Source organism: Acomys minous (genome assembly GCF_964271855.1).
Source record: "Acomys minous genome assembly, chromosome: 4".
NCBI classification, from domain to species: Eukaryota; Metazoa; Chordata; class Mammalia; order Rodentia; family Muridae; genus Acomys; species Acomys minous.
This window is the reverse complement of record NC_140486.1, coordinates 129046852-129074047: the sequence shown is the minus strand read 5'-3', so window position 1 is coordinate 129074047 and position 27196 is coordinate 129046852. Positions and strand designations below refer to the sequence as shown.

General features: G+C 46.0%; 1 protein-coding gene across 7 annotated transcripts in view; it reads left to right on the top strand.

The window, feature by feature from the left end:
• Window positions 1-27196, top strand: part of ARHGAP28 (Rho GTPase activating protein 28) — a 167840-nt gene that overhangs the window by 85068 nt on the left and 55576 nt on the right. For all 7 annotated transcript variants that reach the window (XM_084778158.1, XM_084778157.1, XM_084778156.1 and 4 more), the window contains exons 2-4: window positions 9421-9632; window positions 15279-15496; window positions 23772-23861. In XM_084778158.1, coding sequence (XP_084634284.1) covers window positions 9421-9632; window positions 15279-15496; window positions 23772-23861 — 520 coding nt within the window. The remainder of the gene's footprint in view (window positions 1-9420; window positions 9633-15278; window positions 15497-23771; window positions 23862-27196) is intronic.

Sequence of the window (27196 nt, the reverse complement as noted above, 5' to 3'; positions counted from 1 at the left end):
CAGTGGTTCCCTGCATAGAGCGTTAATTTGTCCTAGAAGACAGTGTGACAAGAGTCGCTTGTGAGATTGAGTGAGCTTCACCAGAGTCAATACATACGCCAAGCGTACAAACTGCACATTAGTGTGAACCTGGGTGGAACAGAAAGGGTTCACACTGGGTGGCTTACTTAGCTGCAAAGCAGGCACCTTAGCCTGGCCCTGGTTTAGATGACTTCACTGAACAGGTGGGGAACCATTGGCCTTCCTTCCGACTGCTAAGGCTTCCTGCACCATCATGCCTGGCTCACTGATGGCACCTTGTGTCTGTACCATAGCGAAGTCAAAACATCATTAAATGGAGGCACCAGAAGTTGAGAGCTATCTGTATGAATTTATAGATACATGAATACTTTATCTGCATAGCCTCCTGAGGAAGGCCAGAGGGTAAACACTATGTTTGAGGCTGTGCCCAGGCTCTGTCCCAGACACCAGCACTGCCCTACCACGACCCTGCTGGGAATGGCGTTCCAGGTGCCGTCCTCAGACGGCCACATTGTGCTGCTCCTGTGTCATTCTAAGACCCCTCAACAGGCCCCGGCTGCACTCGCTTTTCATTTTCCTTAGGAAGGGGAAGACAGATGCGTGATTATGGTTCCATCTTCTGAAAACAGGGGAGTTGCTTGGTCTGGGCCAATGTGGAGCAGGAGGTTCCTGTCCACTTAGGGATGAGCGTTGACTCGGGACTCTACAGGTCAAGCCCAGACCAAGGTAAGGCCAGCAGCAGGGCGGCCCTTCCACCTGGGAACACAGCCGCAGCTCTCTTTGCTTAGCATCCAGGCCGTTACTGCTGGGGTATGCGCAGTGTGAGCCTCATCTTGCCACATCCCAAATGGCTTATTCAAGTGTTGTTTCCAATTACAGCAGCTGGAAAGAATTTTGGCCACAAATAACAATAACAAAAATAAAGTAGATTTTAAAAATAAGTGGGTTTTCTCCCCGTCCCCCATCACATTTTTGGAAGTCCACAGACCAGAAACATCTGCTGTTCTGTGTCAGCGACAGCCACTAAAATGTCTAAGCTTCCTCTCTTAGTGCTGAGATGGCTGCTGAAGCGCTGGCCTTCCTGTCCTTATCCCAAGAAGGAAGAAGGCGGGAGAGAAAGCGGGTAGCCTCCATGTCGGAATAATAGCACATTTCAACCAGACCAGGAGAGGACTAATCTTACGTGATTTGGGCCAGAAATGGGTCAGGGGGCCAGGTCTGTCCTTAGTAAATTGGGGACCAAACTCAGGGCACTATGGAACTCTGACGAAGGCAGTCTTGGTAGTTGGGTTCCTAGCGATGTGTCAGAGCAGTGTGGCATTTCAGCGCTGTAGCCTCCTCCCGAGATGCAGCTCCAAGCATGCTAGCAAGTTACGGCACTGTGATGATTACCGCAAGTGTGCGCATGCGTGCACTGTCTGGACGGCTCACCTAATCTTTCTCCTGACTTCACGTAATCCTTACAACGACTCCATAGAGACTGTGTGCTTAATACGCCCGTCTCACAGATGAGGAAAGGAAGAGCACCGTGATTCCAAAGTTCAATCCAGGTTGCAGAGCTCAGAGGCCAACAAGCCTGCATTCAAAGCCGCCTTAGTGCCCTCCCCTAAGTCACTATATGGCGTTCATTCTTTGACACGGGAATGCGAGTTGCCGCATGCAGATACCCAGTTATCTCAGGGGACTTCGGGAACTAAGAAATCGTGCTCTCAGGGACCGCTTGGACGAGAATGCAAAGGCTTGAGCTGATACCCCGCTCCTTTGTCATTACTCATCCGCTCTCGGGATTTCTGAGTCTCTACACTCTGCCAGACACCGTGGAGGTAACAGAGACAGGCAGAAAGGAGCTGGGAGAGCGTGTGTCCTCTGGGAAGAGCGAGCGTGGCTTTCCAGAGAAGCTAAGGAACATCAGTGCATCTGGTGTCAGGGTCGAGAGTGATGGGACCTGGGACTCGCTGGCCTTGAAGTCCACAGAAGAATTCCCATTCATTGTAACTGCAGCAGGCATCTCCATATTACACCTGGCTCCTGGTAACTCCCTCATCTTGTAGTGAGGTGTGTCACACTGGGCCTGGCAGAGGCTGACGTCAAGATCAAATGATGTGTGTGAGATGAAATCGTCCTATAGAAAAATATGCCGTAAAACGAGAGAACGTAAAAGCTCACAGAGTATTATATAGTGAAAATAGTTTTAAAGTCCTCTTTAAAAATTTTTACTCTACAAGTGAGTTTGGAGTTGGTAGAACAGTGCACACCGTGCATGAACAGTTATAACCTGTGAGGTGCTGGAAAGCAGCGGACACGAAGGCATGGGGAGCCGCGTTCCAAGGCGGGAGACATTCTTCCTATGTGAGCCAAACCCAGTGGTCACTGCCCTTCCTGTCATGTGTCCTTGGAGTCTGTCCTACTAGACAGAAAGTCACCTCTGCTTTAAGTCAAGGGACCTTACAGGGACCACGGGACAGCGTTGACGCTGTGCTGGCTGCCTGCCCTATTGCAACAGATTGTTGTCTCTGCGGATCTAGTTTTCTCTTGACAGTTTTCTCCATGGGTAATTTCACTGACACCTCAGCAACAGAAGAGGCTAAGGCCAAACTAGAAAGGGGGGGGGGGAGAAACAGGGAGGGAGGGAGAGGGGGAGAGGGGGGGAGAGGGAAGAGGAAAGAGACTTAAATTCCTCTGGGGAAGAGAAGCCTGCCCTGCCCACAAGTTTCCCCTTTATGCATTTGAAACCAGAGAATCAAAGCAGATGCTGATACTCCCAGCAGGTTGCAGTGAATCTTATGGAAGAGTTGAGGAAGAGAAGGACCTGGAGGGGACCGCAGCTCCACAAGGAGACCAACAGGCCCAACACACCTGGTCCCAGGGGCCCTGCAGAGACTGATGCATCAAGTAAGGTCCATGCATGGAGAGGACCTAGACCCCCTGCTCAGATGATAGGCAGGACAATCTCCATGTGGGGTCCCGTAATATGGGAAGTAGAGGCCTCCCACATGGACCCTGTTGCCCGCTCATTGATCACTTACCCCTGGTGGGGCAGCCATGCCAGCCCCCAGAGGAAGAGGATGCAGACAGTCCTGATGAGACTTGATAGGCTGGGATCAGATGTTAGGGGAGGAGGGCTCCCCTTTCTGAGCACTAAGGAACAGGGGAAGCAGGGGAGGCAGAGGGAGGAGGGTGGGACCTGGAGGAGATGAGGTAGGGGGCTACAGTCAGGATGTAAAGTGAATAAATTAAAAATAAATTTAATTTTTAAAAAACCAGAAAATTCAACTTGTCCTGGACTCAGCTCAACCCTTGACGGCACTTCAGGAATCTTCCCTCACTCCAGCTCTGGAGAGAAGTGGGATGCTTCTGCAGGGGACAGCCTCTTCTCCTCCAGCTTCCTGGGGAGCTTTAGTCAGTCTTTATCGATAGCCTTAGAATGGCTGTCAGAGCTGACTGTTTTCAGTCTGTGTTAGCAGCATGTCAACACACAGATGGCTGGCTCTTACTAAGCCACAGCAATTCCCAAATAAAAATGATAAACATGTTAGAAAGTGAAATTGTGGGTAACGTTAACAAAGAGTAGAATCCTTAGAAAAGAGGCAGTAGGATGCTTTTATCTGAAAGGTAAGAGGTAAATTGGAGCATTTGTTGGACAAATCTAACAACAGATTAGACAGAGAAGAATAAGGGAAAAAAAGACTAGAGAAGAGTAATTCCTTATGTAAGCACAGAGAAAGAGCTGGGGGCATAAAGCAAAGAAAATCACGAAGGAAATTAGGGGTAACATAAAATAGCCTAACAGTTGTGCCATTCAGAGAGAAGACAGAGTCCTGCAGAATAAACAATCAAACAAGCCCCAGTGCAGTGGTATGTGTTGTTACCCTGGTGTCCCCATATTGAGATGGGAGGCAGAGGCAGGAGAATTCTCCAGAGCTCGAAGGCTGGGGAGCCTGGCATGTGCAACAAAAAAGGAGGGACCCTGCCTCAGATGAGGCATAGGCACATTCCCCAGCACCCGGGGTCGTTCCCCGACCTTCATATTTATGCCCTAGTCTGCACATACCCGCACCAACACTCATCCTAAATAAATGAAAACAAATATTATAGTATAGAGTAGTAGAGGAAGTCATTTGGCGTCCATTTCTAGCCTCTACACGCGAGCATACACAAACATGTGAGCACGCACTTGTGCACACAAACACACAGGGCAGCCAGAAGAACACTATGTACAAAAGATTTGTGTGTTGTTAAGTATCCTCACTGGGTCTTCACCAAAGCTGGTGAAGTCCACAGATAAGGGAGCGGTTCCCTTAAAAGGTTTTAAACAATATAACCCACAAAATCCCATCAGCATTCTATACTGAGTAAAATACTTGTCAAAAATTAAAACAAGATGCATCAATGGGTAACGGCACCCACGGTGCAAGCTGATGACCTGAGTTCAATGCCAGGAGCCCAGGTAAAGGGGAGAGGAGAGAAATCAACTCCAGAAAAGACCTCAGCATGCATGCTGGGGCATGCACAACCACACACACACAGTCCATATACATGTACACAATAATAATCATACGTTTAAAGAAAGTAAACGGAGACATTCAGAGAAGAAGAGTGAGTTAATTTGCCTAGAACGCATCACGGAATCAGAAAGCATAGAGGAATTGCTCAAAGCTGACCCGATCCCCTGTGGATAGACGAATATGCAAAAAAGAATTGCCAGCACAAGAAAGGATAAATAAAAGGACTAAGTTGAAGAAAACACTGACTATTTTAAGGCAACAATAATGCAAAGAAGCCATGCATAAGAACATGAAGGTTGGAGGGAGAGGGGGAAACTGAGGCAGTATGTGTTGGGGAGGAGGAAACAGGCAGTATATGCTGAGGAGGGGGAAACTGAGGCCGGATTTTCTGGGGAGGGGGAAACAGGCAGTATATGCTGGGGAAGGGGAACTGAGGCAGTATGTGTTGGGGAGGGGGAAACTGAGGCAGTATGTGTTGGGGAGGGGGAAATGCCACTATGCATGGCTAGTAGAAATGTGTACAGCCGTAGTGACTGTCAGCAAATAATACAGACGTGAATAGAAAGACAGCAGGTGACAGAGTGGAGAATAAAATCCTCCCAGTTCTAATTTTATTTTGAATATATAGCTATTCGCATACCTTTAAGATCCACTTCTAGCCTAGCAGTGTTTTCCTAGCTAAAGTTGCTATGTGACACAATTTACGTTCTGGTTTTTGTGTAAGATTTTCCTGGCATTGTTTTTGGTCTAAAAGAAACAAAATACAAACATCTGACGAAACTTAAGCATGATTCTGCCCTAATATGGTGAGGTATGAAGCTGTGGACCACGCTCGCTCACCCCACTGCCGAGTGGGCCTGGGGGACAGCACTACGCAGTGCGTCACGAGGGGAGTTTGTGGTCTGCTCCCACCCAGGATGAGGGCCAACTGTCTGAATCCCTTCCCACAAAAGCTCTTCCAAGGCTGTTTGTCCCAAGGGTGCTCTCTGAACTTCTTGGCCAAAAATAATCGCTGCCCACTGTGGCTAATGGATTCCTTGGATGACTCTCTTAGTCAGCTGTTCGAGGCCAGTGTCACACACCTGTTGTTGTCCCTACTGCTAGCCGAGTTTCCTCAAGGTCTGCTTGAGATTCCATTAAGGAATCCTTCTAAAGAGTGGGGAGCTCTACTGTACCCCAGATAATGGTCTCTAGCCCCTGAGCTTATCTTCCCTGTGGCTTTCTTGTTGTTTTCCCAAGTATGCGATTTCAATTGTTTTCAATTCTTGTGTACACTTCCATGACTGCTTAGATTCCGAGGTGAATTTTCCTGTTGCCTGCAGCCATTGACATAGCATGCAAAAAAAAAATGTTTATGGCGTATTTTTCGAGTAGGGAAAACAAAAAATGTTAGGTAGAACCGAGGAGATGACTCAGTGCCTAGGAGCCCTGGCTGCTCTTGCAGAGGACCCAGGTTCAATTCCCAGCACCCCCATGGTGGTCACAACCATCTGTGACTCTAGTCCCAGGGGAACCAGTCACCTCTTCTGGTCTCTGGGGACACCATGCATGTAGGCAGAAATACCCACACATATAAAATAATTAATAATTAAACATTTAAAAAATTGATATATTCAGTGATACTGGTATAGTTGGAATAGGGAAAGAGCCTGCATTTTGTATTATATAATTATCATAGGGTCAAGTGCTACCTATTAAACCCAAAGTCTACTCATGCTGTGCTGAGATCCTCTATTAGGCCATCCTCCCATGCCTGGACATTCTTTTTTTTTTTTTTAATGAAACTAAACTACAGAATCCATGATTATACAACTTTTTGGATAGCCATATGCTTTTCTCTGAACAGGATACCTGGGAGAGAGTGGACTGCGGGTAATAGTGTTAGTTTCAGCCTTAGAAGAAACCTGCGTTGATTTACTAGTACTTTGTGAATTTGTTAGTGGCATTCAGAATTAATCTTGTTACTAAAGGAAAACACAACCATTAAAGTCTTAGTGGGGAACACTACTTCCTTCATAGCCTGATGATCACATCTCAGATCCTTAGGGGGAGCACTGAACTCCCTGCGAGCACGGTGATCACACGTGGGTCTCTAGCCCTTAGTGGGGAGCAACGGCTGCGCTGCTAGCGAGTCCTGCTAGTGTGTCCTGCTAGCGTGTCTTGCTAGCCTGTTGATCCCACAGGAGTCTCAGCTGCACAAATGGGTCTGCCTTTCCCAAGTGTAAGGAATTCACAGAATAATTTATCACCAAATTATCAAACGAGGATGCCTAAAATTCTTCTTTTATTACACAATACATTTTTAGAGCTGAGTATTTCATATTTTTCTTCTAAAGTGTCTTGAGTTTTAAAAAGTAAATTTTTCTGCTGCCAGTTAATGTCAGAGCTAAACTATTTGTGGTCGAGCCCCAGAAAAGGATCACAGACGCAGAAAGTAATTTTCCTTTAAAGCTGACTAAAGTCTAGAAAATATGATGAGATAAGATGTTTGGTCCTGTTAGAGCAGCGTCCCTACGTCTCTTGTGGCAGCCTCATGCGTGTGCACTAGTGAGCTTTGCTGATGCCGCAGGCCATGGCTGAGCTAGGTGGCAGCCCACTCCTCCCCTGCTTATCAAATGCAGCTGTCCTGTGAGCTTAACACCCAGAGTTGGACACTACTAAGCCTTTGCTTTCCATTATGGTGTGTGCCCTGTGAGTGTGCATGTGTGTGTGCATATGTGTCTGTAGCTGTGTGGTATGTATGTAGTCATGTGTAGTGTGTGTGTGTGTGTGTGTGTGTGTGTGTGTGTGCATGTGTGTGTATCTGCGTGTGCATGTGTCTGTGAGGTATGTATGTATGCATATATGCGTGTGTGTGTGTGTGTGTGTGTGTGTGTGTGTGTGAATATGAGGTCTGTTCACACATGATAGCTAGGAAGCCAACCTGAGAAGTCATGTTGACAATCTCCCCTTCATGAGTTTTCTCCCCGTGACAGCCATGACGTCTTATTAGCAGCCAGCTGAGGCATGGACCAACAACACAAGGGCTTTTAGGGATGCTTTCAGATCCAAACTGTAGCAAATAAGAACACAGGATTTTGTTGAGTAAAGAAAGAACTTAAGGCTTCAGGGTTGGGGATAAAGGTGTTTCTGATAAACAATCTGCTGCCAAGAAATGTAAGAATTTGTCAGTTACATATCAAAGTTTATTTTGTGTAATTCACCAGAATCTCTTAGGTGACATTTTGGCGCCCCTGGAGCTTACTGTATCTATTTTTAAAGCAAGCTTCCTTCGACTGTTTTCGTGTTCTGGATGTTTTACATGTGCAGCCAGCCCCATGAAGCCACTTAGTGCTTGACCTTAGCTCTTACACTGGAGGGACAACTGCCTGGCAGTGAGTGACCATGGGAGGAGCCACACTGCCCTGCTCAGTCATTGGACCCACACTTAGTGGGCGGAGCCACACCGCCCTGCTCAGGAATTGGACCCACACAGTGGGAGGAGGCAACTACCCTGCTCAGCCATTGGACCCACATTTAGTGTGTGTGTGTGTGTGTGTGTGTGTGTGTGTGTGCGCGCGCGCGTGTCTTCTCTTTGTTTTTACCAACATTCTCTGTGTTCTGGCTCCTTGCCCACAACCTCATCCTAACATGGGTCTCCCTATTTATTGTTACAAGTTATTTTTGTTTACTACCTTACCGTCTCATCAGCTAACCTATAAAGTTATTATAAATGGATTTTTTTGTTTTTAAAAAAGTGAGAAATAGCTGTAACACTTACCATCTTAAGCATTCATAAGCGTAGTCCAACGTCATTAAATACAGTCCTAACATGCCTCCATCACCGTCATGGATTTCTTTGCACATTTCAGAACTGGAACCCTGTCTCACTAACTGCCCACTCCCTTCTCCCAGCAACCACTCTGTGAATCTGACCACTGCACCCTCATGCTGCATATTTGGAACCACACATTATCCTTTGTGTCCCATTGCGACTAGCTCATTGCACTTAACACAGTACCTTGAAGTTTTGTGCGTGTTGAAGCTTTTTTTCCCCCCTCAAGACAGGGTTTCTCTGTGTAGCCTTGGCTGTTCTGGACTCGCTTTGTAGACCAGGATGGCCGTGAACTCACAGCGATCCACCTGCCTGTGCTTCCTGAGTGCTGGGATTAAAGGTGTGCGCCACCATGTTGGCCCCTTTCTCTTATGCTGCCCACTGCTGGGTATTGAGCCCAGAGCCTCACACACGCTAGATAAATGCTCTGCCATTGAGCCGCATCCTCTGCGATGCTCTGCTCCACATGCCTCCATGACTTTATCCATTTGCCCACAGACAGATGCCCCTTTGAGGACCAGTTTTCAGTTATTTTGAGGTATATTCCAGGAGTGGAATTGTTGGGTAATATGGTAATATAGCATCTAAAAATTACTTTTAAGGGACCATGGCCCTTTTTCTCAGAGAGGCTGAGCCGCCTGACATTTTCCATCAGTTGTGTACACAAAGGTTCCAGTCTCTCAAAACCCTGCCAGCACTCCTTCCTTACCTTATATTTTTCCCTCGGTAAATACCCTAATGAGTAGGAGCAGCTGACTCTACCTCTCTGACTCTACTTCTCTTTGCCATCATCTGAAGCACTTTATAAGCTTTCATTGTACACATTCCTGACCGATGTAACTCCCCATTTTATGTATGAAACTTATTTTTTTAATTGAATTTTAAAATCATGTTAATGATCACTACACACTACACAGACTCATTATGAAGGACGGGCCGACCCTGACGAGTGGTGTTCATTTCATCAAGCCCGTCCCTGCGGAGGAACCGTCTGTTCTCTGTTGACTTTCTACAGAGATTCCAAGATTTTGTGACTTTTCACAGGTGCCCAGTTTCATTCAGCTGTTGCTCTTTCCTCAGAAAATCCATCCCTCGCTGCCGAAGAATTAACAGGATGCTCTCCAACGAGTCCCTGCCTCCCCATGCCTTCAGTTGCTCCAACTCTCAAGCCTCCGTAGACAGCAGCGCGTCCATGGAGGAGTTCTGGCGGGAAATCGAGAGTATCAAAGAGAACAGCAGCATGGGGACCCAGGAGGGGCAGCCGCCCACCACCGAGGTCAAGCCTGTGGATGGTAAGGGGCTGGACCTGCCCTGTGGGGTTTTTTCCCTCATCCTTTGGGGGGTGGGGCGGCGAGAGGCAGAAGTCAGCCCACTAGTCCTATGACCAGTACAGGAGGGGGAGGGGTAACTGCTGCCAGGGCTGAGGGAAGGCAGACCTCAAAAATATCTGGGCAAGAGTCCTTCCGTGTCCCTGCTTGTGGGTAGCGATCCCTTGGGTTGGGCCTGCTGATGCTGTTGACATTTACATCTGTGTACTTGACATTTCAAGGAGAGGAAAACAGTGGGGTGGAAGAGGGGAGGAGGCGGGTTTCCCTTAACGAGTTTTAGAGGGGAAAATTACTTTGGAACACTTGTTGGTATTAATTTATTAGAATGCCTGGCATTCTACAAAAGAAAAATCACATTAGACGTTGAGGACTTTTAAATGGAAACAAAACCAAAATCAAACAGACAAGAGCAAATGGTTCCAAGCTCTCTGGCGTCAGGATCTTGGTCTCAAAGCACAGCTCAGCTCTTTCTGCCTCCCTTCACCTCATGGATGCATAAGACTTCCAGGAATGCTGTCATTTGTCAGCAGTTAACCTTGAGACAAAAGCCTTCCCATCCGGCGTTTTCGTGTCGTAGTCTTTTCCCACACCACAACGTGGTCACTTCTGTGTGTTCAGTTAGAATCTCACAGCACACAAGCAAGCCCTCGCTCGCAGCTCATGAGCCTCAGTTCCAGGAAGTGCTCCTCCATCAGCACAGTGAGTGCTCCCTCCTGTTGTTTCGGTCCTTGCTCTTTGCTTTTTCAGACAGACACTTGCCTCTTGCCCCACATCCCTGCTGGCGACCCAGTAACCTCCAATTCTAAGCTGAGGCCGCTGGCTTTGCTGGTGTTTTCTCCTTATAAGTACTTCCTTATATAACGAGAAACCTGACTCTTACCCCTGCCACACATTTACTTGTTTGTTCAAGCCCCGGGGATGTGGAAAATACTTCCTGCTAGCCCAAACCACTGTAGAATGTAGACTGAGAGTTACTATTTGCAGGTGTTAACTTGGAATGTTCTTGTAAAGATTTTAAATGCACAGGCCAGTGGGCTTTGACAGAGGCAAAGGCAGGCATTTCTCTCACCCCATGTGGGTCAGGATGTCACTTTGCCAGGTATAGTGTACATGTCTAAAATCCCGGCACTTAGGTGGAGGCAGAAGGATCGCTAGTTTGAGGCCAGCCTAGGCTACATAGTAAGATCTTGTCTCTCAGGGGAGGGGTGGGGGTGAGGGTGGGGGTGGAATTTCATTCAAGTAGAAGATTTCCTGTTACATCCTTGTTTGTCTCACGTCTCCCAGTGATACTGTCTAAGGCCAAAGGTAGCCAAGTTCCCATGTTTGTGTGTCATAGGGTTTATGTCACGGTGCTCAGCAGTTAGGAGATTCAGCCAGTATGTGAGAAGCTCATTGCATTTTGGTTTGGGGTAGTTGCCATTCGTTTTTATGGATCCATTAGTAAGGTACCACAAAATTGGATGGTTTCTAATGACATCAATGTGTTCTTCACAGCCTTGGAAGGTAGAAATTGAAAGCCAGCAGGGCTCTCTGAAGCTGTCAGGAGAATCCTGGGATGCTGCTGTCCTGGGCTGTGGTGAAGCTGGCCGCTGTTGGTGCCTCTTGGCTCATAGGCAGCGGATTGTGTTGTTCTCAGCGTCAAGACTGCTGCAGGTGTTTGTATCTGTGTCCTCTTTTTCAGAGATTCCAGTCGTAGTGAAGAAAGGGCTTGCTCTATCCCAATATGGCCTCATTGCAGTTTGGTTTGGCTAGAGGATTGTTTGGGGTTTTGCTTTGGTGTGCTTGGGACAGAGCCCAGGGACTTGCACGCGCTGAGAAGGTGCTCTGCCTCTGAGCTACACACCTCAGCTTGCACCTCAGTTGTTACACGTGTGTGCTTTAGAAGCTCTCCTTTTTTCCTTTTTATCTTTATTGATGTATAACGAGTAAACTGAAGTTGAACATCCTTATGTTGTACATGTGCTAACGAATGCACATAGCCTATGATTTACCTGTGAATGCCGTTTCCCAATAAGGCCGCACTCACCTTGCTGGGAGTTAAGGTTCCAGGAGATGCTGGAGGGTGGTTTAGCTCCTCCCAGTAGCTGTCCACTGAGTGAATACATCATTTTTCCTGACGTGCTAATGGAGTTGTGGATTTTCTTTATTTACAGTTTTAGCACTTATAAATGGATGAGTTTAGATTTTTTTTCCTCTCTAGTTTCTACCCATATGTGGTTCTTCTCTGATGCCTATATATAATTATTTCATGTATTTTATTTAGAGATTATAGCATAGTGCTGTTTTGGTAAAAGTTACAGCAACTCCCAATGGAAGGTTTGGTTGTCTTTTTAATATGTGTCTCTGACACACTTACTGAGAAGTCAGACTTCCGGTGTGAAATGCCACACAAGATAAGCAGGCTTGTTTTTTAAAGTTGGTGCTCTATATTTATTAATTTTATAACTTTCTAGATTAGCATTCGTAATTAGATTTTTCATTTGAAGCTTAGTTGATGAACTAATTAATTCATCAAGTGTGTGTGCCTTGCCTCAGCTAGGTACTTCACCAGGTGTTGGGGATGCAAGCCAAGGCAGAAGCCTTCCTTTTTCCCATGGACTTGAGCTGGCAGAAGAAAGGTTGCTTAGTGAAACAAGATCAAGACCTACCTGAGGGGAAATTACTTGAAGGAATAAAGAAATAGTGGAAGTGAGGTTGACAGCATTAGGACATCACCTTGCCTCCTGGGTTCAAGAGAAATGCTTCATTGAGAGAGAAACTGAGGTCTGGAAGAGCCAATAGTGACAGAGCTAAAGGAGACTGGCTTATCCACATGTACCACAGAGCTTCTGAGGGCCCCACGGGAGCCTGGTGTGGCTGTGGAACGGGGGGAGGAGAATATTGTATAAATTCACCTTAAATAACACATTGAAACCAGGGGGAGTGTCTTATATTTACTTACGAGGACTAATGTAGTGTCACTGTAGGACATGGCTTGGAAGGGGCCACAGAGCAGCTGTAGGAAGAGCTGTGGGCAGTCTGTGTGGAAGTCTAGGTGAGCTATGATGGTGGCTTTGACAACGGCCATGATAGAATACATAAAGGGGACGCGGGAGCCTGGGACTTTGGTAGCGCAGCCCTGTGGTGCGCTATACTCAAAAGGGCAGAGGTAGGAGCATAGCTAGTTCAGGGCTAGCCTAGATACAGAGCGTGTCCCCATAGCAACCAAGCTACTCAGAGCCAAATGAAGAAAGCAAGCTGGAGGAAACTGTGATGTGATGAGGAACTGATATCAGAAAGTCTTGGCAGCGCGCTGGGGTTGGTATTTCCTGGGACACTCCTCTGCCTCATTAGTTGGTGGTGGGCCTTGTATATTGAAGTGGGGGAGGCGAAGTGGGGGTAGGGGATGTAAACTACGGGCTCAGGCTTGAGTGCTGAATATAACATGGTCGGTAGAGTCAAGTCCATACTGAGCCAGCTGCTCACTGTGTGGAGCTAAAATCAGTGTGGGGCTCTGCACTGAAGATGTATGTGTGACAGCCGGAACAGAGAATGTGAGACTCAGTTCCCCCTAACTCGGCAGACGTGAGTCAGATGAGTGTCTGCAGTGGATGTATCTCACCTAGGAAAGCACTCTAGCTGTGTTTTGCCCTAGGGAAGAGAGGTTTTAGGTCATCAATACTCCTGATTTATGTTAATTCTGCTGCCCCACCCCCAACCCACTTCTATTCTTTCATTATTCCTTATGTAAGTGGAGAGAAACATAACCCAATTCTTAAAACGTTAAGGTCCATATATATTTCTAACTTCATCTTTAGACGTCATAGTCTTGCCTGAGGCTTAAGCAGAAGAAGTCCTTCCGGGTTTGAGTGTTCTGTAGCCCAAGTTTTATCACCTCACATGGAAGCTAATATCGTCAACTCACCGTTCATTTCCATTAAAGGTGCACTTTACCGAGCAAACAAGCACAACAGTAAATAAAGTATTTGCCATGTTTAGAAATGGGACGGAAGGCGCATTCCCCGTGTCTGTTGATGATGTACGGGTGATGCAACTGTGTAAGCAGAGGTCAGGGCTTCGAGACATGTTTACACAGTAGACTAATCTGCTCATCAAACAGCCCTCCCTCGTGGCAAGCCTGTTCAGCAGGGTTCCCAGAGATGCGTGTGCAGTGGACTTTCAGCATGGGAGCGTCACCCTGAGTCCCTTTAGCAGCTTCCATCCAGATGAACCTTGGGCATTGAAGTGCTTTCTGGAACGTAGATTGTCACGTGTTCAGGGTATCGATATCAGGAAGATGAACATTACTATTTTGTTCTAGGCTCTTTACCAAATTCGTAAATAGTTTCTCAAAAAAGAATCCTCATGGCTGCATACTACTTTCATCACTAACCCTACTGTGGTATATTCTGCTAATTGGGCGTTGTGTTCTCTCTCAAGATAGTGGCTATGCACTGTGGCCCGGCCCTGATGGAGCTCTGGGGAGGTGGGTGTGGCTGTTTTGGGGTGTGCCTTTCACAGGGCGCTTCTTCATCATGGTGGGTGGCATGATGGCCAAGTGTCCACTGCAAACACAAGAGTATTTGTTTCCGCTGTGCTGCGGGCTGACTGACGTCCAGCTCACTGGCCAGGGGAGGCAAAGGGGTAGCGATACCACAGACTCGTAGATCCCAAAGAGAAAAGGTCAGATATCTTCCAGGATCAAAGGGAACCTTCTACTCAACCAGTAGACAGGAATCTAGAGAGAGAGACTGTGGTGCCTGTGGGACAAAGCCTTAACTGGGCTCCAGGATTCAAGTGAGTGGGTTTAGAGCGAGCAGGTTTCCACTTCCTGGAGTGTCTGACAGAGGCAGGCCCAGCCGAGCAGCAGGGGCGCTGCACAGTGTGTGAGGACAGGCTGCTAGGTTGCTGATAGCCTTGCATGACATCGTCAGCAGGAGATGGTGTAAGAACCACACTGAGGCAGTGGGAAGACTCCAAGAGCTGAGACTCTGTCAGTGGTGACTGAGCCCCATTCTGATAGGAGAGAGTCAACCCTGGAGCAGCGTGGAAGAGGAATGCTGGGTGCTCATCTGCCGAGGGGAAGCTGAGGGCAAGAGACAACATTTGCCAGTGTCAGTCAGCTACGAAGTGGTGGATTTGAGTGACTGGGGGGAAAAAAGTGTTCTATCAAATCTTGACATTTCTCTTACAATTTCAGTCAAAATGTTCATATTTTATCTTTCCTTGAAATTGGTAGTCCCAACATGGCTTATCTTTAACCTCTGACAAGGAAAATTGCCTTTTATAGTTGTCACATAACCTTGCTCTACTAGACAGCATTTTATTATTTTACTTATTTTTTAAAAAAAGAGTAGGAACTTTTTAGTAATTATTTCATAATAACTGCTGAAAAAAAAAAGACAGTCTTCGCTGGCTGTGGTGGCACAGGAGGTGGCAGCCCCAGCATTTTGGAGGAAGAGGCAGGAAGATCATGAGTTCGAGACCTTGTCTCAAAGCAACAACAGAAGGAAAACATTGTGTGGTTCGCTGATGCTTCTGGCTGTCTGATGTAGCAATGTCACTACGTGAGTCATCAGTCCGCTAGAAAGGCTCTTAACAGCCCCTCCCCTTGCTCATGCTGTTTTCCAGAGGGAGAACTTGAAGCCGAGTGGCTACAGGATGTGGGATTGTCAACTCTGGTCTCCGGCAACGAAGAGGACGACGGGAAAGCCCTCCTGTCTACACTGACCCGGACACAAGCAGCCGCAGTGAAGAAGAGATACAACACGTATACCCAGACGCTGAGGAAAAAGAATAAGCAACCTGTCAGGGATGTCAGAGATGTCTTTGGAGTCAGCGCATCTCCTGTATGTAACAAGCATGGCTCAGAAGGCGTTTGCTTGGTCTCATGGTGGGAGGATGTGGCAGAGATGGGAAAGGCATCTCAGACAAGGCTGGTCCATTCTAAGTCTCAGAGGGAGCTAGGGCCACCGGCTCTGCAGCATCCTGCAGACTGGAGCCTGGGTAATCAGTCGTTGTCTCCATGGCTGCATTTCCCTGCAGACCAGGCTTCTTCCCTTCTGTGTTGAAGTTGGAGGTTAACTGCTGTGATTGTGGAGTGAACCTATAGGGTTGGGGCACCTTACCTGAAGCTAAGCCTTGAATGGAAATCCTGTGCATGGCCCAGAGGCCCAAGGAAATTCCCAAGGCTTCGTAAGCAAGGTCAAGTGGATTGGTTTAATGTGGTAGAGAAATGAATAGAGTATCACTGGATGATTGGATATCATTGGATGCATTTGTGTGCATGATCCCAACAGGTGTTGTTCATTGTGTGTACCATCCCAACAGGTGTTCATTGTGTGTACCATCCCAACAGGTGTTCATTGTGTGTACCATCCCAACAAGTGTTCATTGTGTGTACTATCCCAACAGGTGTTCACTGGATGAATCCTGTGTGCATGATCGCAACCAGTGTTCATTGGATGCATCCTGTGTGCACCATCCCAACAAGTGTTCATTGGATGCATCTGTGTGTATGATCCCTTACCAGATGCTATACAGAGAGGATTCATGGGACTTTGGGTTTATGAGAACACAGAATAAAAGAAATTTTGTGCTACATACACAGCAAGGAAATTTGATGCTCTGCCTGAGGACAAATCAGTTAATCCATCTGATTTAGGTTTCTCACCAGTTCCATTGCAAAGTGTAAGACATCAAAGGTGTTAGGGAGTGTCTTAGTTAGAGACACCATGACCAGGGCAACTTCTTATAAAAGAATGCATTTAATTGAGGCTTGCTTGCAGTTTCTGAAGCTTAGTCCATGGTCATCATAGCAGCACCCATGGTGCTGGGGCAGTAACTGAGGGCTACATCCTGATCTACAGGCTGAGGGAGGTTGGGGTGAGAGATAAGCTGGACCTGGCATGGGGTTTGAAATCTCAAAGACCACCCCCAGTGACACACCTACTCCAACAAGGCCACATCTACTCCAACAAGGCCACACCTCCTAATCCTTCTAATCCTTCGCAAATAGTTCCAGCCTCTGGTGACTAAGCATTCAAATATATCAGCCTGTGATGACCATTTTTATTCAAACGACTAGAGGCAGTAATTTCCATGGATGAAGTCCACAATTTGAGTCTTTTCATGTTTGTAAGTTACGTTCTTTCGTGTAGAGATATTCATCATAAAGGATCGTTGCCAGGGAGCTTACACATGCCCAGATAACATACACATGTGTGATAATACACTGTGGAATAATATTGTCTTTCAGAACTTTCTAGAATGATAGCAATGGCGTATTTCTATTCTGTCTAATATAACAGCCTCTATCACATTTGCAACGAGAGGTTTAGCTGGATTTGAAATTTTGTTTGATCTTAATTGGTCTAAGTCTAAACAGTTACATGTGACTTGTAGCTTGTGTGTTGACCAGCAGAGTCTGAGAATCCTCTGTTGTTTATCTTGATGTGCCTTGCTGTGCACAGTGAGTTCTGTGACACCTGGGACTTTCAACTTAGTTGTGTCTTTGTGGGTGGAAGGATTGTTTTCTTTCTTCAGCAGTAATTGAGCAAAGATGGCTTCTATACCAGATGTCCTGGCTAAGATGTCTACCAATGAAAGTTTTGCCCTGATAGATTTTGATTCCCTGGGTTGCTTTTCTGTTGTTTCTGGGATCGTATTACAATAGTCTTAAATATTTTTGCCTATCTACTTTCTTTGCCAAATCTCCTTCCAACTACTCCAGACAAAGGCTTGGGCTCTGCTTCAACCTGGTGACGCTCTGTTGGGAGTCCGAGGGACCTTTAGGGGATGGGGCCTGGCTGGTGGAAGTAGGAAACTAGGGTCAGGCCTTTGAAAATTACACCCACCCCTTCCTGGCTTGCCAAAGAGACAGATGAGGAACAGGTGGTAGGTCTGTTCCTACCACCTTAGCTGAGCTGTCCCACGTGCCTTTCTTTCCATGAGGGACGGAAGCCATGAGGCCAAATCAATGTTTCTTCTTTAAATGGTTTGTTAGACTGTGGCCATAGACACGGAAAGGAGCTAATGTCTTAGGACTTTGGCCTTCTAGCAACAACACAAAATAGATCCGGAGTCGTTTGTGTCCAATTCCTCCTGTGATTCGGACCCTCTCTGAAGGGACTGATAAGGTGAGCACTTGTACCCTGGGTCTTTAAGTGTGAAAAGCGGGGTCCCTCTCAGGTTCCACCGGCTGTTAACTGCCGCTTCCAGGCAGGGCAGAGGGCCTAGCTTGGCACGGGTGTAAGAGAGAATGACGTCAGAACCCTGCCTCTCTCGGCCTTATGTCTTCAGTCACAGCCCAGTTTTGGAGAGAAAAGGCAATGAGGTAAGGGTCGGGTCCTGCAGGCAAAAGAAAGATCCAAGGAGCCCAGAACTGCACATGCTGCTTTAAAACCCGAGGCTGCTGCTTGTCAGACGTATAAACCTGGCCTTCGGAAAACATCATCTTTCCATTATATATGGTCTGATGTTTTCCCTGAAGGATGTTAGCATTTTTTGTGAATAAAGAAACTAGGAGCCTTGTAAGGGATGCATTGGAACTTTTTCAACTTCCTATTTTAGTTTAACCATATAAACACCGGTCCTGTTCCCCGCCCCCTTGCTCCATGTGTGTCCTGGCTTGTTTCCCCTCCACCCCTGCCTCCCTCCCTCCCTCCCTCCCTCCCTCTCCTTGCTGCTACTGACTCTGTGTCTCCTCTTCCTCATCCTCTTCTTCCTCTGTGGTTTCTCACTTTGATCCTTTCTTCCTCTTTTCTCTCTTATCGTTGTCTTTCTTTGACATCTTTTACCAACACTGATTGAATATTTGCCTAAAATTGTCCATCTGGCTTCCTCAGTAATTTTCTTTTTAATTATATATCCTCGTGTGTGTGTGTGTGTGTGTGTGTGTGTGTGTGTGTGTGTGTGTGTGTGTGTGTATGGGCACCACTGCATGCTATACTTTTAGGGGTCAGAGCACAACTTCCGTGCTTTTTCTCCCGCCATATAGGTGCTGGGGAGTGAATCCACGTCATTGGGCTGGGCAGTAGGCACCTTTCCCTGCTGAGCTGTCTGTCTGTCCTTGAACCTCTCTGTTTCCTAAGAAGACCCTGCGCTGTTCTTGAACGCACCAGCTTTGCCAGTGCACTTAACTAGTGAGGGTATGGCGTCAATAGTTTGAAAAAATAGACGCTCAGGTTATATTCGTTTTCTTAAAGTGTTTCCACAGAAGTCCGAGCTTAAATTCGCCTTCCCTCAGGACTGCAAAGACATCTTCGGCCGCCTGCCAAACAGGTTGCCATAGGAGGGTGTCACACCTGTCAGCCCCGCTCCTTTATTGATTAGAAGTAAAAGGATTTTGATTTTGACTCTTGATTCTTGGGATTTGAAGCTCTACCAGCTCCTCCTTTTTGCAAAATTTTGAGTACTAACAAGTATTAAAACGAGTATAAACTCTTTTCACTGGTGCACACTGTCCCTAGATGCTCATTGCCGATGAGCTGGTCTTTGTGTCTCTGGAATCTTCTTTTATAATTCCCAGGTTGTTTTTACATGCATTTGTTTCCCATTCTTGGAAATCCCTTGAACATCATTTGGGAACATCAGTTATTTGGCCATGGTTGAATCTGTGCTTGGGAATTTCCCTAGTTTTCAGAATTCAATAGTTACTAGTTTATGAAGATTTTCTTTCCCTTGATTTTTTTTCTCATTAGAGTGATCTGTCCTTTGATGATTCTGGTTTTGTGTACAGGAATTAAGCTCAGGGCTCACACATGGGGGAAGCACGCCCCCGGCTCTGGCTCTCTGTTGCTCGCAGCCCTGTTTCTTGGCTTCTTAGCCACAGTAACCAGCCAGCCCTCTGAAGGCAGAGGCTCAGGCTTTGACTCCAGAGGCTGCTCCTTTCTGTGAGCTGTTTCCTTCTGGGGGGGGGGGCTGTGGGGGAGGGAGAGGGCTGCTTATTTTAGAGTCATTGTTTTCCTCTTCGCATTGTTGTTGTTAAATTGATTTCTCATCCCTGGCTGCAGATGTGTGTGTCTTCATGGTGGACGAGACTGCTTGTGGGTAGTGCAGCTCGCGACCATGTTTCTTATGGAGTTTTATGTACCAGGTTTCTCGACAAGACTCTGCTATGACAAGGGTGTTAGCCTGCCAGTGGGCAAGTGTGTTGCTGGTCACATTTTGCTTTAAGAAAGGTGACATTGATGCCAGAGGGACAAGATTCCTCAAGGACTCTATGTCCTGTACAGGCAAGGCAAACTTCCCTTTTTGTAGTCTATGTTCTTATCATCCAAAAATCCCAAGATGAAGTATAATTCAGCTGCCCTGCTGTCCGGGAGAGCCACTTCCTCATCAGAACAGACACCACACTACCAGTGAAGGCCACCATGGTACCGGGAGTTTGCTGTATGTTGTTCAGCGTTCCAGCAAGGAATGGCTTTGCTTGGGCCCCTTTACCAAGAAAAAAAAATGATTTTCCAGTTTTTCATCACTGTTTTGAACTGGGTGCATTCTGAACTTTTTAAAATGTCTGTCTGAATGCAGAGTTTTGGGGGCTGAGCATTAAATACCTGCTGATTTTGTCTCTCGTAGCTCTTTCCAGACTGAGGGTTTTCCTACCTTACCGAACCAGTTTTTCTTTTTAATCTTCCAGGAATTTCCTATGACTTCTTTCCTGCTGATGAGATGTTGAGGGCTTTCCAGATCTAAGTCTCTGAAGTGACACTGTATTCTCTGAGGCTGAGTTTGTTTGGCAGTGGAGGGAGACAGCAGTGTGTGCGTCTTGTTCTCTTGATCCAATTTTCTTGTGCAGATTCACTGGTTCCTTTAAAACTTAATGTGGTTTTCTTTTTTTCCTGCCTCGTTTCCAAAGAAATATATAATCTTCCTGGCCACAGAAAACATGGTCAGGCAGGCTGAGGAAGAACTATTTTTATGAGCCCAAATACATGCTATGATGTCACTAAATAGCCAGTAAATGAGTTTTCCAGTGGTGTGCTAGCTTGAGAGAGTAGGGTGTGTGGCTGTTGTGTTGGTATAGCCTTGGTATTCTAAGTCAGAAATGCTAAGCCAAGCTCAGGCTACTTAGCACGTTGTCTGCGCCCAGAGGCATCGCTCCACAGTTTGGGAAACTTGAATAAATGTTCGTTTCACAACACATCCAAATGGGGAAACTGTTGATTTAATTTATTCCCGAATTCATAGTTGGTAAGTATTCAGCTAAAGGCATACATAATTGATAATTGACTCTACAAACATAGTCATGCAGTGTGCTTTTCCATACTGTATTATATCTAATTTATGTGCAGCACAGGAAATGGAAAGCTGTGCCAACGGGAGGTTTTCCTCCTTGAAGGCGGAGCTCAAGGCACATGGGCCCTCTCCTCGCCAGGGACCCAGCTTCCTGTTGTGTTCCTGTGTTGTCATCCACGCACAGCCCTCATCAGTGTGCTGACAAGCTGGAGGGCTGCTGCAGGCCCCATAACCATGTTCCTGGCAGTCCCCGGAGTTGCTTCAATGTCCTTGTCCCTCCAGCCTCACTTTCCTGGAAGTCCTTCTTGGGAGAATTCCAGCTACCTCCTGCCTCAGAACTACACTGTCCTTAGCATCAAAGTAACTCAAGATGCCAGGGTTTTCTTTTAGTTAGACGTAGAACTTCTGTGGGCCGTGAGCAGGGAACCAAGATACTGTTCATGAAGACCGAAGACTGGGCAGTGGAATATAGTTGACAGTGTCTTCTAATAAGAAAAATGCACATTTTTGTCCCTAGAATTTAACCTAATCTCAATAGTGATGAGATACTGAGGGCAAAGGACTGAACGCAATAATCAGTATCTATGTGACCATAGGCACGGCTGTCCCCCAGGCTACGTGAATATATAGATATTACTCCTAACCTGTGATTGGATGCACAGTTTGAGTTGATAGCCATCTCTGTGTTAAAATGCACTTTATTTTTCACCTGTATTCAAATTATTTTTATTGTACGCCAGTTTGTTTTTATAAAAAGTTTGAGATACAAATTTGGATGCAGAAACGATGTTAGCTGTTCTCTGACAAAGATGGTCCACTAGTGAAGGAAAGGGAGCTGAGTGCAGGGAGATTTGAAGAAGTAATTTTTTAAAGCCATTCAGGCAAATTTTGGGGATAATGCTTATTTACTTTAAAACAATGGTGGGGGGGGCGGAGGCTCAAACTAGGGAATAATCTAGTAGTTTAGTCTGCACATCCCCATACAGTTGACTTCTTCAAGGCAAAGCATTTGCTGCCTTCTACAGATCACCCCATAGGAAGTCTCTTCATTAGACCTTTAGCAGATCTCTTACATCTGTAGATGTAAGTAACATGTGGGAGGCACACAGGAGTGTGTATGTACATGTGGGAGGCACACAGGAGTGTGTACGTACATGTGGGAGGCACACAGGAGTGTGTACGTACATGTGGGAGGCACACAGGAGTGTGTACGTACATGTGGGAGGCACACAGGAGTGTGTACGTACATGTGGGAGGCACACAGGAGTGTGTACGTACATGTGGGAGGCACACAGGAGTGTGTACGTACATGTGGGAGGCACACAGGAGTGTGTACGTACATGTGGGAGGCACACATGAGTGTGTACGTACATGTGGGAGGCACACATGAGTGTGTACGTACATGTGGGAGGCACACATGAGTGTGTACGTACATGTGGGAGGCACACATGAGTGTGTACGTACATGTGGGAGGCACTCCTGTTTCACTGTACATATTAGCCAAACAGTCGTGTGTGCTGAAAGGGAGGAGAAACTAATTGTTTCTTTCTGTCCCACATAGAACTAGTATTTTACTTTATTGTCCCATGTATGTCTTTCATGGAATTCCAGAGTGACCCGATAGTGTTGTCTGCTGTGGTCCTTAGGCCAGGCAGCTACCCCGAGCCCAGAACCCACCCACCCATCCCACCCCCACCCCCCAATCCCACCCCCACCTCCCATCCCACCCCCACCCCCTGGAAGTTAGCACACTGCACTTGGCCTCTCAGACACATGGCTGCAAAAGGGTCCTGTGTGGCTTCCCCTCTGAGGGAGCTTTGCAGGCCACTGTCCTGAGAATCGCTCTGTTGCCCGTTCTGTTCTTCACTCTGAGTTTGTTTACACCTCTGGTCGTGATGTTATTCTTAGGCTCACGATCTGGTTCAGTACTATGAGTTTACAAAGTTCTCAACCTAATACTGACTTCTTGATTGAATGAGAAAAAAAAAAAAAGAAACTTGCCTCTTCTTTACATGAACATATAAACCATTGTGGGATGCAGGCATAAGTCCAGTTATATTTATTTATTTATTATTTATTTATGTATACATTGAGGTTTTATTCAGCCATAAGAATGTAAAATTGTGTCCTTTACAGGAAACAGATAGAAAATGAAGATTACTGTGTTGTAGGAAATAGGCCAGATTCAGAAAGACAAACAGCACATATTTTCTGTAAACCTAGTTTTATAGCAGCATATTTTTATCAGTCAGCTACATCCTTAAAGGGTAAAGGTTTGCTTTTTGCCTAAGTGGCTCAAGGTTGAAAGGCCGAGGCTGATACAGTGGCTAAGCATGGATACAGAGGCCAAGCATGGATCTGCCAACTGTCACCTTTCTATTCTGCTTCCCTGAGCGTTGAGGTGATTGCACAGTTAACATAGGCCATGTGACATCCTAGGAAACACATCCATGTCCCCAGAGCAGCACTAGGCACCTGGGTCCGTCTGTTGCAGGAAGATGTGTTAAGCTTCCTAGACACTCCTCCGAATAAAGTGTTGATTTCTCCACGCTGGGTGTGACCATCACAGTGACACCGAGTCACGTGCAGCATCACAGTGAAATCATGACACCCCTACACTCAAGGAGGAAGATAGGGGGTAGGCAGGCAGCTAGTGGCACCTGGCTTTGAGACCAATTCTGTTGTAGTCCATGGTGTTTGGTACGATCGTAGGTGAATTGGTGAGTGCTAACCAACACAGGTAGCCAGCCGTGAACTCCGTGTGTCTGTGTGCAGTTATATAAATCACACATATGTGTGTGAGCCCCGGTGTAATGCATCACGAAACACATGGCCGTGTTTGTCGCGATGAGCTGGAGAAAAATGACTTTGATTTGTTCTCCTTAGCCAAGTGATCCATGTGACCGTGCTGCTCAGCTGGATGGTACCAAGGAGGAAAAGGAGCCGCCAGGAGTTACCAAAACAAACAGACCTCTGGTGAGTTATGGCAGGGGAAATGGGGACAAGCAGGAAGCCGTTTCTTCAAGACAGTCACACAAAACGTTAAAAGAGTGCCGTGTGATTGTGGCTTGCTTGGAGGACAGCCACCGCGTTAGCGCAGTGACTACTTTTCATCGCTTTCTGAGACATAGTCATCAGTGAATCAGACCAAAGTTAACAGGCAAATACACGACTGATGATAGAGTCTGTAAAACAGCCACGGAACCAGCAACTCAAGGCTCGAGTCTGCTTTTCTTTCCTTCTTCCCTCTCCATTGCCTGCTCCCACCTTCTGTAGCCACTGCTGTATCTCCACCCACACCCAGGAGGGACGAGTCACGTGAGACTAGGGCAGTAGGCATGTACCCCCACCCCTCCCCCCCATCACTGTAACCCTAACCCTAACCCTAACCCTAACGTCATGTGAGTCTAGGGCAGTAGCCACGCCCCCATCACTGTAAAGCTGAGACTAATGGCTCCATTTGTGGCTTCGTGGAGCTTTTCTTATGTCTGTTTCTACTTGGAGCACATTCTCAGCGTGAATAGATCTCAAACTAATACCGTGTGAAAGAAGCCAAACAAAAACATTCAATTAATGTAAAAATACAAGAAATATGAGCTACCCAACAGTGATGGAATGGTCATCTGTGACTTCCTAGCAAACTGGGATAAAGAAAGGAGGGAAGGGTAGACCCTCCCCCCCAAGGGGGCATGAGCGCATTTTGAATGCCGGTGGCGTTCATCTTCCTGACCCAGAAATGGCTAATTCCATAAGATCTAAGTTTTGATCAAAATTTACTAAATTAATTTTTATCAAACTACGTGCTTTATACACACAAGCATTGGGTTTAATTGTGCAGCTAATTATAAATCTGTTATATCTCAATCAACTGGTTTAAAAGCAAGTTCATAGTAAGTCTTACAGTTTCGTTAGTAACCCAGGTGGTTACTTTGCAGTGTACTGCTTACAGTGCATGACAGGCTGTTCATATAGTGTACATGACTCATCTTTGACTCACAAATGGCACTAAAGTTTGGGTACTTACAAAGGATTCACAGTCCAACTGCTATCATCAGATTCCTAGTCTACAAATCAGCCCTCATAGAAACAAAAGACGGCATTTTTCTTATGTTCAGTCAACATAAGTGAAATATTTATTGGAGACGTTATCCAGCTTGGGCTATTATGTGCGGTGCTGCCATGAACATTCATGGAGCTAAGAGGCATGTGTTCACATTCCTCTTGAGCAGAGAGACACAAACTCAGATTGTTCCCAAATGCTAATCATACATGCACAGCATCGGCACACACTGCTCTCTGCAGGGAATAATTTCATAGGTAAATCCAAAAGAACGAGATCCCATCTTCAAAAACACTATAGTCAGAGATAACAACCAGAGTAGGTTGTTGTTGTTATTATTATTATTATTATTATTATTATTATTATTATTATTATTACTATTACTATTATTAATGTATGTCTTGTGTGGAGGATGCTGTCAGCCAGCTCTTGGTGTATGTGGATGAGTTCACATGAGAAAAAAAAAATAATCCACTACCGTGCAAATATTTTTTTCAGTATCTTCAGTATCTACTAAGACAAAAATATTTAGTGTTTTCCCCCAAACTTTTAAAAGGAAAAAAATTTTTTTTGTGGAGAACATACTGACTTTAGGGAAGTGACACCCTCAATGTCGCAAACAGGGCATTGTCTACCACTGGGTGAGCACCCTTTGGCGAGGGAGCTGGAGCGCGCCCACTGGGTGGCAGCTAGGGTCCTCTGGCTGAGGGTGATTGCAGGGATTGGAGCATTTCTGCGACCTTGCACAGCCTGTTCTCCTCAGCCCTGTGAACCGAAAGCCTTAGCTAAGCAGAGGGAAACCACCGCACATTGTTCCCCCAGGGGTGATCTCAGAACGTACTACTCCTGTAAGGTCCTCTGCGGAGCTGGACTTTATTGATTTTTCAGTAGATTTATGCAGGATCATTGTTGTATGTTTTCTCTGTTGTTAAGAAGATTTAGTTTCTGCAGAGGCAGGAATGTTTCTGTGTTTAGGGCACTTAGTTTTAAGGAGTGTGGAGTGGGTGGGTGCAGCAGGCAAAGCCCTCCACAGTGCAGAATCAGAGAGGAGGACGCTGTCTCACTAGTGTTTTCTCCCACTGTCCATCCCCGAGGCTCCTTCTCTCATGCATGTAGCCCACTCACCCCCAAGGCACTCGGCTTAATTTATTAAGATAACATGCTTTATACTTTCTTGGGGTTGTATTGGAGGCCTGTGTGTTTACGGGAGAAGTCTGCCTAGCATCTGTGTTCATAACCATTTTTAATCATTTGCCTGCATCCGCCCCCTACTTTGTTCATTCTTTATTATTTTTCTCATTTTTTTCCCCTAGAAATTCTCCCTTATGCTACTTAATTTTTTTAAAAAATATGTGTAGGGGTGTTTGCCTGCAGTGTGTTTGTGTACCACGTGAGGGTGTCAGACTCCTTGGGACCGGAGTTACAGGTGTTGGTGAGCCACCATGCAGGTGCTGGGAGTTGAGCCGTGGCCCTCTGGTCGAACAGCTGGTACTCTTAACCACTGCTCTGTCTTTCCAGCCCTCTTATGCTACGTTGAGAGGAAGTGTTTCTCTTACTGTCTGCTTTCCATCCAGGAACTGCTGCCAGTTGTTCTACTGTGGAATTCTTTGCTGGATTCCATGGCTGTGGAAAGTTCATTCCCTTTAAAATCTGCCCATTGTAATGATCTGGGTGGGAGAAGGGGCAGACGGTTGTTAGTTCACATCGTGATTAACTTTCATCAGCCCGTTCTAGAGTTCCGTTTGTTTCTTTAAAAAGTTCTGTTTTGTCTATCCTCTATCTATCATCTACCTATCTCTTTATCTATCTATATCTATCATCTATCTATAATAACTATATATGTGTCTATCATCTATCTATAACTATATCTATATCTGTATCAATCTATCTATAACAATATATCTATCACCTATCTACAATAACTATATCATCTATCTATAATAACTATATCATCTATCTATAATAACTATATCATCTATCTATAATAACTATATCATCTATCTATAATAACTATATATCTGTATCAATCTATCTATAACAATATCTGTATCTCTATCCATCTAGCTATCATCTATCGCTGTCAATCATCTATCTTGTATCCATCATGCATCACTTATCTATCTATAATTTATCTACCCAGCCATTATGCCTCTATGTGATTTATTGATTTATGAGCAACAAGGTCTCATGTTGCCCAGACTACTGGCCTCAAGCTCTTCTGTGAGGATGAGCTTGAAGTCCTTATCCTCCT